At 43.5% G+C, this 15,426-nt stretch overlaps 1 protein-coding gene across 1 annotated transcript in view; it reads left to right on the forward strand.

The window, feature by feature from the left end:
* Positions 1-9,642: 9,642 nt before the first annotated feature.
* Positions 9,643-15,426, forward strand: part of Tet (Ten-Eleven Translocation (TET) family protein) — a 108,085-nt gene continuing 102,301 nt past the window's right edge. The window contains exon 1 of the mRNA XM_071599642.1: positions 9,643-9,704. Within this exon, the coding sequence (XP_071455743.1) occupies positions 9,672-9,704 (33 nt within the window). The 5' untranslated portion in view covers positions 9,643-9,671. The remainder of the gene's footprint in view (positions 9,705-15,426) is intronic.

Below are 15,426 nucleotides of genomic sequence, written 5' to 3' on the forward strand. Positions count from 1 at the left end.
TTCTTTTACTTTATCAATTTTTTCACCGACTTTCGATGTCGACGGTCTGCCACTGCGTTCATCATCTTCGATTGACTCACGACCACTTCTGAACCGCTCGTGCCACTGGTAAACGACCGTTTTTTTTAGAGAATCGTTGCCGAAACACTTTTCCAACATTTCCAACGTCCGTGCGCCACTAAATCCGTTTTTTACGCAAAATTTAATACAAGTTCGTTGTTGCAAATTTAAATCCATTTCTGAAATTGTAAAAAATCGCCAACACACACAGAGATAGATGTACTCTTGGCTACGTAACTTTTGCAAATGTCAAGTTATGACACTAAGATTTAAAGGGAATATCAACAACAGATGTACCAATTTAACAAAAAAAAACAGAACTCAAATCGGAACGATGGGAGCGCCACACGGTGGTTATTCCGGGAACTTTTTGATCAAGGTAGTATAAGTCGCAAACATCTCTTACAAACTGCTATAAGCTGTCACAAACATTTCATTCGGAACACTTGAAATATCCACCGTTAAGTTCCAAATTAGCCCCCAGTGATTTTTAACCGTCCGGGGCCCAAAAAAATCATTTAGGTGGCCGACCTTTTGAAAATGATGGTGGAGAAGTCCGAAAGGTTACTCGTAGCTGCGGCAGTTGAAAAGAATACTTCTTTGCTGTCTTCTATTTAGGACTTGTAATGAGATGGGATAAATGTTTGAATGCTGAGGGTCAATATGCATAAAAGTTAAATAAATTTCAGGAAGTTACTTTGATGTTTATCGCCTCTATCCAGTTCTGCGAGTTATTTATTGACTTACCCTCGTATTATCATGTACTTCACTGGCTTTGCTCGTCTCAATCCTTAGTTTTTAAAATGATCCAGCGGGGTCAAACCGCAGTATTTTCCCCCAAATGCGTCATTACTTCAATCAAAACTCTTTCGTAATGTGCCTTTTTTTCTTACCTTTACGTCTAATTCACTGTAAGAGTTCACCCTACCGTACATATATTCTTGCCGTTAATGTTAGCTGGACACAAACCACTATCAGTAGTACGCCGTTGTTTACAATAAATTTCTTTGCTCTTACGCCAACCTGCTCCACAGCCCTCCTTTACCTTCACTCCGGATTTGATCGTTTATATTTATTTATTTTGTGCCGCCACGAGGGGTTCTCTCCCCCCGGCCCCCCCTCCCCCCAAATCCTCCGAGGGGTGCTTTATAGGCTTAATGCCACTCTCGCGGGAGTGAGAGAGAGGGCGGCGACCCCCTGGGGGAGGAGGGGGTGTATGAGGGGATAGCCACGCCGTCGCTTCACAACGCCCTCCCCCCACCTCAACGCTGCGATCGTGCCGAAGGTGTTGCGCGTGTCGGGGCGAGGCCTCAAGTGCCGTGTGGCCGGCCCTGGGAAGGAGAGTGGTAGGGGCGTCTCCCTCCGCAGCGTGCCGAAGTCCTTCCCAAGGGGAGGCTGGCAATGTCGGGGTCGGCGGCGACCCTCACCGGGTGCCAAGTAGATCATTCCCACTGTTGCTTCCGAACGAAACGTCATCCAACAGACCAAAGGAGTGTTTTATCTGGTCGACTTTCAAGAAGGAACACGCCTTCTGATGGGCTGAACCAGGGAAAGCATAGTCACAATGAGCGATACGAGAATTTTGCGCTTAGTCGAGTTCTTGAATAAAGTTCTAAAACTCATTCTGAACCCACCGATTTTAATACCCCTTTGCCTATGTAAATTTATGCACGTATTATTAATGTTCTCAGGGTATCAACATGTGTGTAAAACTTTAAATATTTAATCCATATGTTTACATGCATGAACTGAATTAATCTTGCTTGTATGAAACAAGAGTAAAAAACTACTTATAAAAATCATTCACTAGCGTAGGCTGCAAAAATTTGTATAACATCGACGTTGCGAATTCATGAAAAAACTATGTATTTATCCGGTAAAAAAATGTTAAAAGGGGTGCATCTTCATGTAGTTGACGTAGTTGTTAGTTTCAAAATGTATCTAATAAAGAAAAATTTGGACGGAATCCATGTGCATTTGCACAATAATCCCGTAAGACGTCGCAGGGGTGCGTGGTGGGGGTGTTATGGCTGATACTGTAAAATTCTTTGCCTGAGTAATGGTGGAAATTTGAAGTATAAATACGTTGTAACTCATCAAAATCCTACTCGCGGCCGTGAAGGCAGCTATTTAAGCAGCTATTTAACGTTTGGGTTTTTAGGAAATCAATTTAGCTGGCGTAAGACCTTGAAAGCGATGGGAAAGGATATTCACCAAGCACCGCGAAAATAGTTGGCCGTAGTAGTACGAGGTAGCATGCATGTAAATGACAAATCATGAAGTTTCTAAATATTTTTCGGCTCCAGTTGCATAAAACATAATTGAAAAATATTTTTATTTGTCGAAAATTGCAAAAAAATGGTATACTATACATAGGAGTATAGTTTCGAGCTGTTTGCATTAGTTTCAAGGTAGACAACTTGAGAAAAATGACGGTGAAGACGTTGTTTCCATCGGATGAAAAGTTTTATTTTTTCGCTAGAAATAACTTTATCAAACGGCTATTGAAACTTTTAAAACTGCATTTCCGTACTATAATCGCGGAAGAGTTTTCCAATTACGACCCTGATACAATACACATTTACATTCAAAAACTTAACTTTGATCTTGAACGGCGTTTGTGCTTGGAATTGAAAATTAATGGAACTAGCTGTCTTATTTTATGGCGAAACTAAGTAAAATATGATTAATAAAGTTTTGGTGTAGTTTGTTGTGAGGCACTTCAACGAAGTTTCCTATTCCTTGCGAGAGAAAAACCAGCGCCGAGCATTTTGCGCAGAAAAACGTGTGCAATCCCTTCCCATCGGCCATTGCACAAACTCAGTGCTGCTTGCTATAATCGATTTTGAACGCCATAAGGCTGGCGTCTGGCGTCCCCTTAGGATTTCAGATGAATTTTGCTCTTGCGCCGCGAATATAAAACGTGCTCGGACTACACATGATTGCACCGTACATAATGCGAATGCGGAGGGTTTTTTTTTTACGCGTTTGCAATGGTTTATGAAATAAATTATCGGAACAATATCACAAACTGCGGACAAAAACTGATTCGGAGTAAAATAAACCGGCGAAAAACTACGCACGAATCTCCCGATTTTGAGATACGCCGACTGTTTGGTGCGAGAATGGTGATTCTTTGCGTTGCACGATCGCGACTCGTGCTTGGAGAAGTTTCGGGTGAATTGAGGGAAGTTAAACATATCTTCCCGTCCACAGCTTCGGGAAGTCTGGAGGTTGTTTTTGCATTTCCCTCTTGCATTTGCCGACGCTCGGCTCCCGCCCTCTTTGCCCACCGTCGCATCTCCCCCCGGCCGAACGGACGCACAACCCTCTCCCGCATGTCGCAAGTGCGCCTGCAGGTGCTTTTCGGTTGTGCCGTGGTACGACTTAGTCCCGGAGCAATCGAAAGTTGTCGTCCCTCCCATATATCCCACCCCCCGCCGCCCACACCCCTGCCTCCACTACCCCCTTCGGTCGGCCGTCAGCCCCACATCTTCGGCCGGTCGTACCCTCCCCACGGGCCCCTCCCTCCGCTGCGTCTCCGGCCGCGCCGGGCGGAGATGTTCGGGGCCCTTGGAGGGAGGCTACTACACTTACTACTCTCTCCCCCCCCCCCCACCCTCACTCGGCCGGGTTTGAGGGTGGGGGCCAGAGGGGGAGGCCCGGAGTCGCGGGAGGGGGCGAGCCTGATTCCCTTATCTTCCCCCACAGCACGGCGACCGCCTCCCTCCTCCCCCACCCTTCCCTTTCCCCTCCAACCCTCCCCCCCCACACCCTTGGTCGTTGGCCGGGAAACGACTTGCGAGTTTGCCCCTCCTTCTCCTCGCTCCCCTCCCTCCCCGACTCTCCCACCATCTCCTCCTTCACCTTAACCGCTCTTCTTTAACCCTTTTAACGTTCACTTGCCCCCTCCTCCACCTCCTCCTCCACCACCTCCTCCTCCCACTCCACCTCCTCTCACCGCTGCCGTGCCAACCAACGAAAGAATAACAAAAATTTTGAGCGAACTCCATACAGGCTTCACGTGAATCAATATGGAAAAATTCCCACGTTTAAAAATAGCACATCGGGCGAGGATTTGTTAGATTGTTGTGGAGTTTTGTTAAATTTTTATGAAAGGATAAAAATTGATGGTTTGTTGCTTCGATGCAATATAGTTAATGGAGGAGTTGTTGGTAAAACACGTCCGCGTATTTATCTTGTGCATGCCAAAATCAGTGAAAGATCGAAATATTTATTTCCTTAAAATCCTCTTCCTATTCACGAGTTGTCCATAGCGTGTGCGGAGAGGGTAACATGTTGTGTGGGCATCAAAATTTCTCTTCTATAACCATGCGTATTAACTTTGAGTGACACTCGATAGTTAGGTTTTTAGGACAAAGAAGCATTATTTGTGTGCGCACGAATTCACAATGCTTCTATCCGCGCTACCAGTTTTTGTGAAACATTCAATGTGCAAAATGTATAGGATTTTTCTGGCTGAAATGCACTTATACATACTAACCTATTCTGCTGCAATTTTTATTGTAACATTAAACATGCATAAATTAAAAAAATATGCTATCAGCTCATGTAAATTTTGCAAATTATACACAGCATTTTGTAAGTTCAAATTAGGCCTATTTAGGGCGGCAGGTCCTTCAGGTTATCTATATTTCGTTGAAACTGACGTAAAGTAAAACGTTAAGCCTCGGCGTACTGAAGAATTGTGTGAAAAATTGCCAATAAACACTTTTTGAGTAATAGCGTGTATCCCTGATTATTTTTTCTACGTATGTCTCCAGATGTATAATAATGCATAGTATTTTTTTTTGTATACTTTTCCCTTCTTCAGTAAGCTATGACGATACGTTTCCATAAAACTTGTAAAATAAAGATTTTTAAGCAAAATCCGTACTATTTCCAGCGACGCACTCGTGGAAATTTGCGTTTTAGAAAGCGAGGGAAATATTGGGAATCTTCAAGTCCCACGTTTGGTGGCCAGATTGGTTAAGTCGTGAAGCTCTGGGAAGTTCCGTGCGGTACTTCGGGACGCGGTCGTCCGGCTGGACGGCCACCCTTCGCCCGCGGAAGGGATCGGACATCCGCGGCTCTTTCGTCCCTCGCGCCCCGATGACGCGTCCACTCGCGCGCGACCTTCGTCCGACCCTCCGTCACCACTACGTCCTCCGCGGCGCATTCCCCCCCGAGATTCCGACCGATCGACAAAGGCTCTCGGAGTCTCACGGTAGTGAGCTCAACCCGCACGGATTAGTAGACGCCGTTCAAAGGCCTCCAATTCGTGGAATCTCAACCCTTAGTGACGCTGCACATTGGAATTTAATAACAGCAGTCGGGGCTTCAAAGTTTAATGCTTCTCCACTCTGATAATTTCGCGGGTGCTGATGCTTAGAATGCGGAATCCTAACAGAAGGCGATTGTTATTAAATTTCAATTTGGGGCAACACAAACTGCGCAAATTGAACGCTTTGAGAGTTATGCTAGCAGCAACTGTAGCCTGGGACTTGGCATTCAGTGTCGACGTATTCGTGAACCAGAGCTGTCCACCCTTTGACCATAGGTACCTACCTGATGTGGACTTCGGTATGAGGTCGTGAACTTTTTGGGCTTTGCGGCGCACTTAGTATGATGTCCTTTTGACGTGATTGCAAGCCTACAAACTCTAGTGGCCCAAAATATTGAATTTATTGATGTGAACGTAGCCTAAATCATTTTTTAAAATATGTTGTCATCTTAATTTATTTAAAAGATATATTAGTGAATGCTAAACGTATACAGTATTACAATAATGCAGAATAAAATTTCCATCTCCAAAAACTAAATGGTTTTGTGAGATCATAAACTATCTTCTAATTTGGTTTCAATAATCTAATGTTCCGTTATAGGCTTTTATTTCTGGGCAAGGGAAAATTGTGCATGACTTAATATTAACAAAAGTTTACTTTTCCATTCATTTGTTACACTTCATATACATTCCGTAGGAATGTACAGACTGACTCTTTGAAATATATATTGATTTTACTCTTATTCGCTCCATCCACCGCGTAGGACTGAGCCTAAAATACGTACGTGTACATTTACGATTAAATATTAACAAATATTGTGTATTTTTCTGATTTTTTCACTTTGTTTTTGTTGATATGACTGTCGTCGAAAGTTATTTTACGAAAAAATTTTCAAGATGTAGAGCAGCAAATTGGCCTTTTGCCTTTGCGTGTAAGCTTACATCTTTCGCGTATCAACGATCACATATTATGCTGAGAGGTCGAGTATAACCAAATATAAATTCACTTAGGCCATTGGTTTATTTATTCTCTAAAGATAACGTATTCTAAATATTCTACGCTTAGTGTTGAGATCTACAAATCATTTTGGCATGTGTTTTGCTATTTTTTTATTAATATATGTCACATTGATAGCCCTTCTGGAGTACCACGTGCGACTTCTTCACCCCAGGTCGACTTTTAAATAAACATCCCTCGTTCCTGCTCGACTATTCCCCTCGCATCTTCCGCCACGCTTTCTCTATCCCTCTCTCCCTCCCACCCACCCTTTATTTCCCCCTTCACTCCCTTGGACCCGCCCCCCACGATTCACGGCATTCAGACACCTCTCCTGAGGCATCCACGTGCTCCGCCCACCTTCCAACTTTTTATCTCCCTCCTCTTCTTCGACTCCCATGGCGCCCTTATCAATGCCCGTCGATGGAGCGTACGTGGAAACGCTGCCGGCGGGGGAGGGGGGGGAGCATCCGCCACCAAAGGGGAATGGGGCGGGGCTGGTAATCTGCCAGTCAGTTTTCTTCGCCGCTTTAATTCCTTCAGGGCGATGTTGAATGTGACGTAGTCAGCTCTAAAGAAGCACAGTCGAAGGACTATTTTAAAAACTAAAAAAACGAATGTTAAAGTTTGCTGAAATGGTTTAATTTACCCCTAATTGCAAGAAAAAACCTCCTAACCATTTACGGCAACATTGTGTAGAGTTCCCCTTGATAAACCGAAAAATCGTCACTGGGGTGTGAATATATTTATGTGCAACTTTAAAACGCTCTCTTTTGGAGGAAAATTGAGGTACTCACTCACTTTGATGTTCATTGCAAAGAGGATGAACTTGAATAAATCATTGAGATATTCTACGATATGTATCCTTTTAACTTAATCGCTTTTCAACAATTTTTTCTTTTAAAATAGCGGCCCTACTGTCAGTAAAACTCTGACTTCTTATACTTTCAACCTTATCCTACTATGTTCATGCAATTGCCAAAAAAAATCACGAATGTGAATCCGTAAATAATTAACATATGGCTACCAGTGCGAGAGTTTCTCTAATTACTTTTCGTGGGTTCCTCGTAATTGAAATATTTGGTCATCAACGATTGCTCTTAACCATTGACTTCATTGAAACTTGGCGCCATGTGTTCAATTAGTGGGACGGAATCCATCGGAGAGAGTCATTATTTGATCTCTTAAGTGATAATAATGCTTAATGACATGTTCTCTCATCGAGGTAGAAGTCAGAAATTCCTTTTCGAACTTTTATTGTCTGGAGACAGGAGGTTATCACTCCCCTGCGTTGTTTGGGAGCCTCCGTTTCATTGCGTGGTGTACGTTGCGAGAGTCTTCAGCGCCACCCATTCGCTGCTTGTGGGGTGGGATGCACACCAACCCAGGACCCCGCCCGCGGTGGGTTCTCCCACCCGGGGACGAGGCGGGTAATTCCCGGGAGGAACGTTGGCGGGCGGTCGACGCGGGGACGTCCTCCTGGGAGAGTGTGCTACCCGCACTGCAAGACTGTCGTTGGAGTTGCCGCCTTTCCCCAAATCGCGCTTCTTTGCCCCTCTGCCCGTGGCTGCATCCTCTCGCTTCCCCCTTCCCTTGACCTCTCATCCCTTCGCTCATCCGACCAAAAGGGACGAAATACTCTCGAATTCTACTCCAAGGGATCCAAATTCTCGATACAATTTGGCACTTTTGCGGAACAGTAACTCCGTTGGGAAGACAGTTCGTTTTATGTCCGGAGCGTCCCATATCTGTTTCTCAAGGCACTTCCAGACAGACCCAAGTCATTTGACCACCTGGGAACCGCAGATGGGCAGCAGGGGAAGGTACTTTTACGTGTACGAGTTTCACAGCGCGAATGGGCGGGATGTGGACGAAGCGAGCTCAGCTCTCGTCCATCCGACCGGATTACGATTTGTGTCTTGATGGCAGAGAGCTAACTATTCAGTCTCCCAAAGCAATATGAGTGACTCAACATTTCTCGTCTATTATCTTTCACGCATGACTCGAACGGTATTTTATTCGCTCACGTTGTAAAGGAAAACATGGGTTTTTACGAATGTAGGCAATATTACTAATGGTAGATTAAGGAGTGAGTTTTTGGAAGAATTTCATGAGGTGGAAGCATTTTTATAGCTAACCATATGCATCTTTATCAATTTGATCGTGTATATGCTACAATGAACTGAAACAAATTGCTGCTTGCGACTAAAAATATATATGGCGGAAAAATTACTAAGGTCAATTCCGCTATAGGTAAACAGGATTGATGCATGCTTCTCAGCCTCTGCTGACTATTTCCGATGTGTGTATATTTTTGAGAAATATGCATTGATTTTATTTCTTATAATTACTTTAATTGCCTCTTTGTTTTACATGTGTAAAATTGAATTTTTTGAAAATTGTTTCTAAGGATTTTTTTCGGAGGTTGGGCTTTAAAATGCATCGTTATATTCCAATATATTTAGGTACTAGCGGTTAGTTCTTGCGGTCCTCTACATTTTTAGGGGTCAATGTCATTTCCTTGTCAAATTTTTTGTCTCTTTGTGCTAGCATGCGACGAGTGATATCTTTCGAAATTAACTAAATTACATCTACGTCTACATAATACCCCGCAAGCCGCCTCAAGGGCGTGTGGCGGGGGATGTTAGGTCACCACCCGAAAAATAAAATGTAACCGCATGCAAAACCACATACACATTCATGCAAACCCACAGAGGTGTATATATATTCACGCAAAAACCTTCTCGACCACACGTATGCAAATACATGTACCAACCAACTACTAAGCGTCGTAGAAAGTGGTTCTACTGTGCCATAATGTCTCCAGGATGTTTGTCTGTCTATAGTCTCCCTCATCTCCATCCCTCGTGCGTTTACTTAAATTTTAATCGTTGTAAATAATTAGTATTATACCTGATAATAATAATGTATGTTATATTAAATGATAATCGGTTAGTGAAAAGTGCGTCCTTCATTTAGTATGCAATGCTGTTCCGCCACCTCACGCCAGACACGGGCCATGTCTGTCATTTGTGCATTTTGTTCGTATTACCACTGATTTCTATTACTGAAATTACCATTAACGTTTCTATTATTAGTAAGTATCACGTTTCACATAAAAAGCGCGATTGTTTAATCAACCTAGACCAGGTCCAAATTGAGAAGTGTCCTTCTGACGTAATTCTTTCCTCTTTGCAGTCGTATCGCAACAAGGTCCTCAGAGCCCAGCAACAGCAGCAGCAACAGCAGCAGCAGCAGCAGCAGCAGCAACAGGTGGCGCAGTCGGAGTCGGGATCCGAAGCGGGAACCGTCACCCCGGACGCCGCCGCGATGATGTCCAGTGTTCCTGGAGCCACTAACGTGGTGAGCAGCCCCCCTCCATTCCATCTCCCCCGACGCCTCCCCCCACTATTCGTACGCCACGTACGTGCTCAATGTCACCTAGAGGTACGGGGAAGGGGGGGTCACGCGTTAGGGGTGGGGGGGCTAGGCCGCGAGTTTTGAGCGGCGGCCGGCCCTGAATATCGAATATCGCAATTCGGCAATGTGTTCGATTTCCGCGTCGAAAAACAACCGATTCGCGGGGAATCGATCGGTCGATATCTTCTGCCGATAAGAATCGCGGCGGAGAAGTTTGATTTTAGCACCTGAAGATTTTTCAGCTAGATGTCGCAGTGTCCAATGATGTAGCCTACTAGTGTTTAGAATATTCACTTATAAATATACATATATATTTATTCGCATTCATGCGATCTCTCATTACATTGCTCAACTAGATATAACCAAGAATTTAATGATTGAACTTCAAGTATTTTTAATATTTATTCTACAAGCTTGATAGTTAATTTTACATTACCTACAGTATTGCGAATTGTCAATCATATTAATGATATTGTGTAATACTAACTATAAAGATATTTTATACCTAAAATTGGACATTTTTATACTGGTTTAGTGTTAGATAAAGTGGCATAGATTCTTAATATTTTTATGCCTTTCAAAGTAATTTGAAATTTATACCAGTAATTATGTAATTGCGGAAGCAATAAAAATAATTCAAAAAATATTATAATTGTTATCTTGATCATGATTCATTTCCCCATCCTACTCTTAGTACAAGATTTTTGCGATTTTTTATGTTTTTCGATTTTTTCTTCGAAAGCATTTCCTCTATATTTACTCAATGCTGTAACATAAATGCTCGTTTTATTCAAGAAAAATATTTGGCGAATAAGATTACTTTATGGAATGCCATTTTTAACGACCTTGTACCATTTAAAAATTTGAATTATTAATTTTTTGTATGAAGTGAATTAGCGAACTGAAATGGTATTATTCCAGGATTTAATTAAAGGATTTTATTCGAATATTTTCTAAAAAGTAACGTTCTGTCACAATTATTTGGAATTTACAAACGATTCTGTCCTCTTGCGTCTCACTTTAATTCCACGAGTGAGCTCTTACGTGAATTTAGTTCTGCGGATTCATGTTCCATTGCGGGCGTTCCGTGAGATTGCTGGACACGAATTCGGATCTGAGGCTCTATTCACGTCAAAATGTTAACGTTTCGACCAAAACTGTTCGAATTAAAACTTTCGAGGGCAATTCAAGGGTAATTCTTAAATGAAGTAGTGTACGAAAGGCAGATATGCCTGCAGTTAACGGGCCAGGAGTTAGTGCTCAATGATCAGAAGTGATGGCTCGCCACTCAAAATCCTTTGGCGTGTGCGCGAAAGAGGAATCCTCCATGAGCCGCCACTCGCGTCACGTTTTGCGCTTGAAGAGATTTCCAGCGATCCGTTCTCCCGTCATTCCTCCGGTGGACCCCTTTCCCCCCCTTCCCCTGGGCCGTTTGTGTCCCCCGAGGGCCGCGCGGAAATTGATGCCCGGGGGAGGGTGGTGAGTGGGTCAATTTTGACACTTGTCGAGTTAACGTGTCGAGGTGCGGTTTCGTCACGCCATTCAGGGATTAAGCAATTATGTATCTCTCGGCTCGTTCCCTCCCTCCCCACCTGATGTTATCTCCCTCTCGCTTCCCTCCGCAAGCGCCCGTGTTTATGTTTTGATGTCCGGCTCGTTGATGGAGGGTTTCTGGTCGGTCGGGAAACACCGCCGTTGGTGGTGGTGGTGGTCCCAGCGACTTTCGGCTTAAACGTCGACACCGCGACTTCCGTGGTCGAGTCAAATTGGAAAGGAAACGCCATTGTCGTAGAATCGTGTTGCGAGGCACTTGTGTGCGTGTGTTTTTTTCGAAAGCGGAAGTTGACAATTACACGAGACGCGTGTGACGTCGGCGCCTGGCTTTTCATTTTGATGAATCTCGTGCGGCGTAGTTGGACTCTGGTCACGCCAACCCTTTATCTTAAGTGGAATGTCATTTCTGAAAAGCTGTAGGATAACCCTTGAGAAAATAATGGCATAACAAGCTCTGTGATGGAATAAGCACGTAATGACTGAATAATATTCGCTTTTTTTCACCTCGCCGCCGTTAATCTCCCTAGCTATAATAGTAGATACAACACGTTTTGATATTACGGGACATGCTTATCTTTATCCTCACAAGTCTTACCTTTTGAGGAAAATTCTAAAAATTACCAGTGAGAACATTGTCTTAATCTTCTTAATGACAAACATGTTTATGGAGTATTTGATTTAAGGCGATAAATGTTTCTTGATTCTCTGCTGTTATCGGGGCGTCGTCCGCGATGCAAAGTGTTTCGATTATCCCCCCCCCCTTCGCATTATCCACTTGTTCCGCGTGCCTGTTTCATTGTTGGGGAGAAGATAAATAGGGAGACGAAGGATCCAAAGAGCACAGTGGGGTTACTTGTCCCCCTACTGATACAGCGACCTCACTTCATATCATTATCTTAAAAATTTTAGTCAATACAACATAATTGAATGGTAGCAAGATTTTCAATTTGAAAGTAATTAAAAGTCGTGAAACACTTGCCCGAGAGAGATGCACGCATGCTGCGTACCAGCTCAAACATGAGTGCGCGATATTTTCGTTGATGGGATTACAAAGTTAAATAAAAGTCAATAGTGCAGTTTTACAAACATAATAGTACTGCAACTTTGCCTCGGTAATATGATAATTTAGCCTATACTAAAACTCTTTCGTCTCTATGTACCTACATACATCTTATTTTGATTTACCTTTAATAATTATCATTAACGAAAAACCGCAGCCTCTTCTTCTTGGATATCAATTCTGCCTCCAGCAGTCACATTTTAATATGCCATTGGAGTTCGCCCTTCATTCATTCATGGGCGGCCTGAGAAGTTTCCCACCTAACAAAGATACAAGACTTTTTTTCTGAATTTTTCTGAAAATTTTTAAGGCCGGAAACTTTTCAGACCACCCTCGTATGATGGGTGAGTACAAACCTTGTATCAATTCAAAGAACTGCGGGATATACCGTGCAAGCAACTTTTAACGGAGTAATCGGCTAATACACATGGATGAATCCGGGTTCGAATCCCGATCAAGGCTAATGATTTTTATAATTTATAATGTCTGTACTTTTATCGATTCGCTAATGAGTTTCTATGAACCCACGCCCGTCCCTGGGATCAGTTCCTCAACGCCTACCAATCATCGATTTATTAGCCCCCTGGAAACTTAAGTCTTAAACGTAATGTAAAACTCAAACAACTGTGCCATGCAGTCAAGTAGCAAGAGCCGCAGCAATATTCATTACCATCGGCCGAGCGTGAGTTACGAATTATGAGGATTTGTAAGCCGCTTTGAGAGACGGGAAGCGGTCCCTTCCGCTACGAGGGGCTCTTTCGTTTCACACCCGCGTGTGCCCCCACCCCCGTACCCCTTCCGGCCCCGCCGCACGCACCCACGCGGCCCTCTACCCTCACCTTCCACCCTTCCCGTGCTTTCGACGTGTATCGATCCCCGTCGATCCATCCCTTCCCCCCGAGCCATCACCCACGCACGCACCCGGGAGCCTCGCCCCAACTCGACAGACACACGCACGCTCCTTTAACCCCCAACCCCCCAAGAAACCCATATCCCCATCCCTTAACCACTCCGGCGGTCTCTCTGCCATCGCACCCTCTTAAAGAAAAAGGAACTCCGCCCCAATTGCCCCTCTCTCCTTCCACCTTTCCATCATCCCGGATGGTTCCCAGAGATAGGTTTCGTGCGGTGGCTGGTGCTTCGGCTCTCCGCCCAGATGGACCGAGTTTGAATTTCACCGGGAGCAAATTTTTTTCAGAGATCCGTGCTTGGATTCTACGTGGAGAGCACTTTGAGTTGTGTATTCCCTTCGTCGGATGAGACGTTAAACTTTGGACCTTTTGGGAATTTTCGTACAGTGTGTGCCTATGCCGACGCCGGGTTTCTCTCCACCCTTTCCTGATTCCCTTAATATCCTACTTCTATGAAATTACCCACCCATTCCCTACGGCGTAATTAATTTCTGCTCTCGGTAACCTTTCCTAATGATGACCCATACTCGATTCGGTTCCTTTGAATATGATTGGCTTTCATGCGGGGGTACCTTCATGAATGTAATCGTTACTTTTCAATATGGATGGTACAGATAAATTTCTACTCTGCCAATTCACGAGAAGTCAATCAGATTATCCTGTGACTCGCCTTTGGTAGAGAGAAAAGTTTGAATAAGTATGTATCATTATTGTTCAGAGGATATGCATGTTTAGGTTGCAACGTTTGTTATGGAATTGCAGGGGATAATGTTAGCATTAGGTAAATTTGCACTTTTTAGAGCTTATACTGGCCAGCAAGCATCTTAAATTATTAAATTGTATCTTTAATTTTATAGTTGCTAAATATTGTATACACTTATCATATATTATGGACAATAATTTCAAAAAATACAATCTTCCAGTAATTTGGAATCTAATCTTATGATTCTTCACGAATTTGTATGTGAACTAGCCATTAATCTGTAAAAGGAACTAAGACATTAGCCTTTTGAAACCTCTGCATTAAAATATTAAATTAAGCGAATGACAACAAAGTTACAATAGACACTTAGAATGATAATTCGACGTCCTTCCATCATAGAATGAGAAAAATTGGACCAATAAATGTTTTCTGCACTAAATCATATTTTTCGTTAAAATAGGCACATTACAAGAAATGAATTGTGTGCAGTACATTATTTATGAAAGACATATTACAACGTTTCCGATGCAACGTATTTTTGGTGGCTTAAGTGGTTGAAGAACGCTGCCTGAATTTTAATGATCTAGGTCAGAATCCCTTTCTATGCGAATTATTTGTTTCATTGTAATAAATTCTTGCAGATATCTAATGCTCCGGTTTTTTCATTCACCTCAGTTTTTCGTAAAAAATTGGGCATTGAGCATAGAGGCAATGTTATTGTAATTTGTGATAAGACATTTTCGCACACTTTCACTCTATCGCAATTAGGATCATGTTTTATTGTAAAAAATAGGAATATCTGCCGGCAGTTGTGACGATAAGACCTTATTTGATGTTTAAACGCTGTGCTCTGAATATCGCCTAAAATTACGCGTCATTCAATTAACCGAGGTCTTCCCCGACGGTGAAAATTACCGTGTTAATTTTGAGGCTTACCCGTCTCTTATCACGATGCAAACTTTTGCTATCACGGCCCTAATTGAAATCAGTGCTAGTTCGGGCTCATTTTGAACTAGTCTTTATCGCAAACTGGGACTTACAACTCGCCCCGATTGAAAGTTGAATCCGCAACAGATGATGGACCCGTTGAGGGTGCGCGGGAGCGTAAAGGATGGTGCGGGGTGAAGGAGGGTGAAGTAGTAGCCGACCATATTGGACGCGTTCCCCGATGAGTTATTCACAATCATTCGGTTGGCTCATTCTGCTGATCGTTCGCTGCCGATGGCTTTGTTGGGATCCCCTTGGAACTCCCCCGAGAGCCGGGCGGCACTAGAATCGAAGGAGGAACTTCACAAAGAGCAGCCGATGAGTGAGTTTCTTTTTTTTGCGCGCCATATACCGCCATTTTGAGGCCCGGTTGCAACAATACTCTCCGCCAAGTAAAAAAGTGCGAGCAAGCGGAAGGGGGACATCTGCTGGAGACCCAGGGAGATTACA

Source organism: Hetaerina americana, unplaced genomic scaffold, assembly GCF_022747635.1.
Source record: "Hetaerina americana unplaced genomic scaffold, ioHetAmer1.1.p SCAF_11, whole genome shotgun sequence".
Lineage (NCBI taxonomy): Eukaryota > Metazoa > Arthropoda > Insecta > Odonata > Calopterygidae > Hetaerina > Hetaerina americana.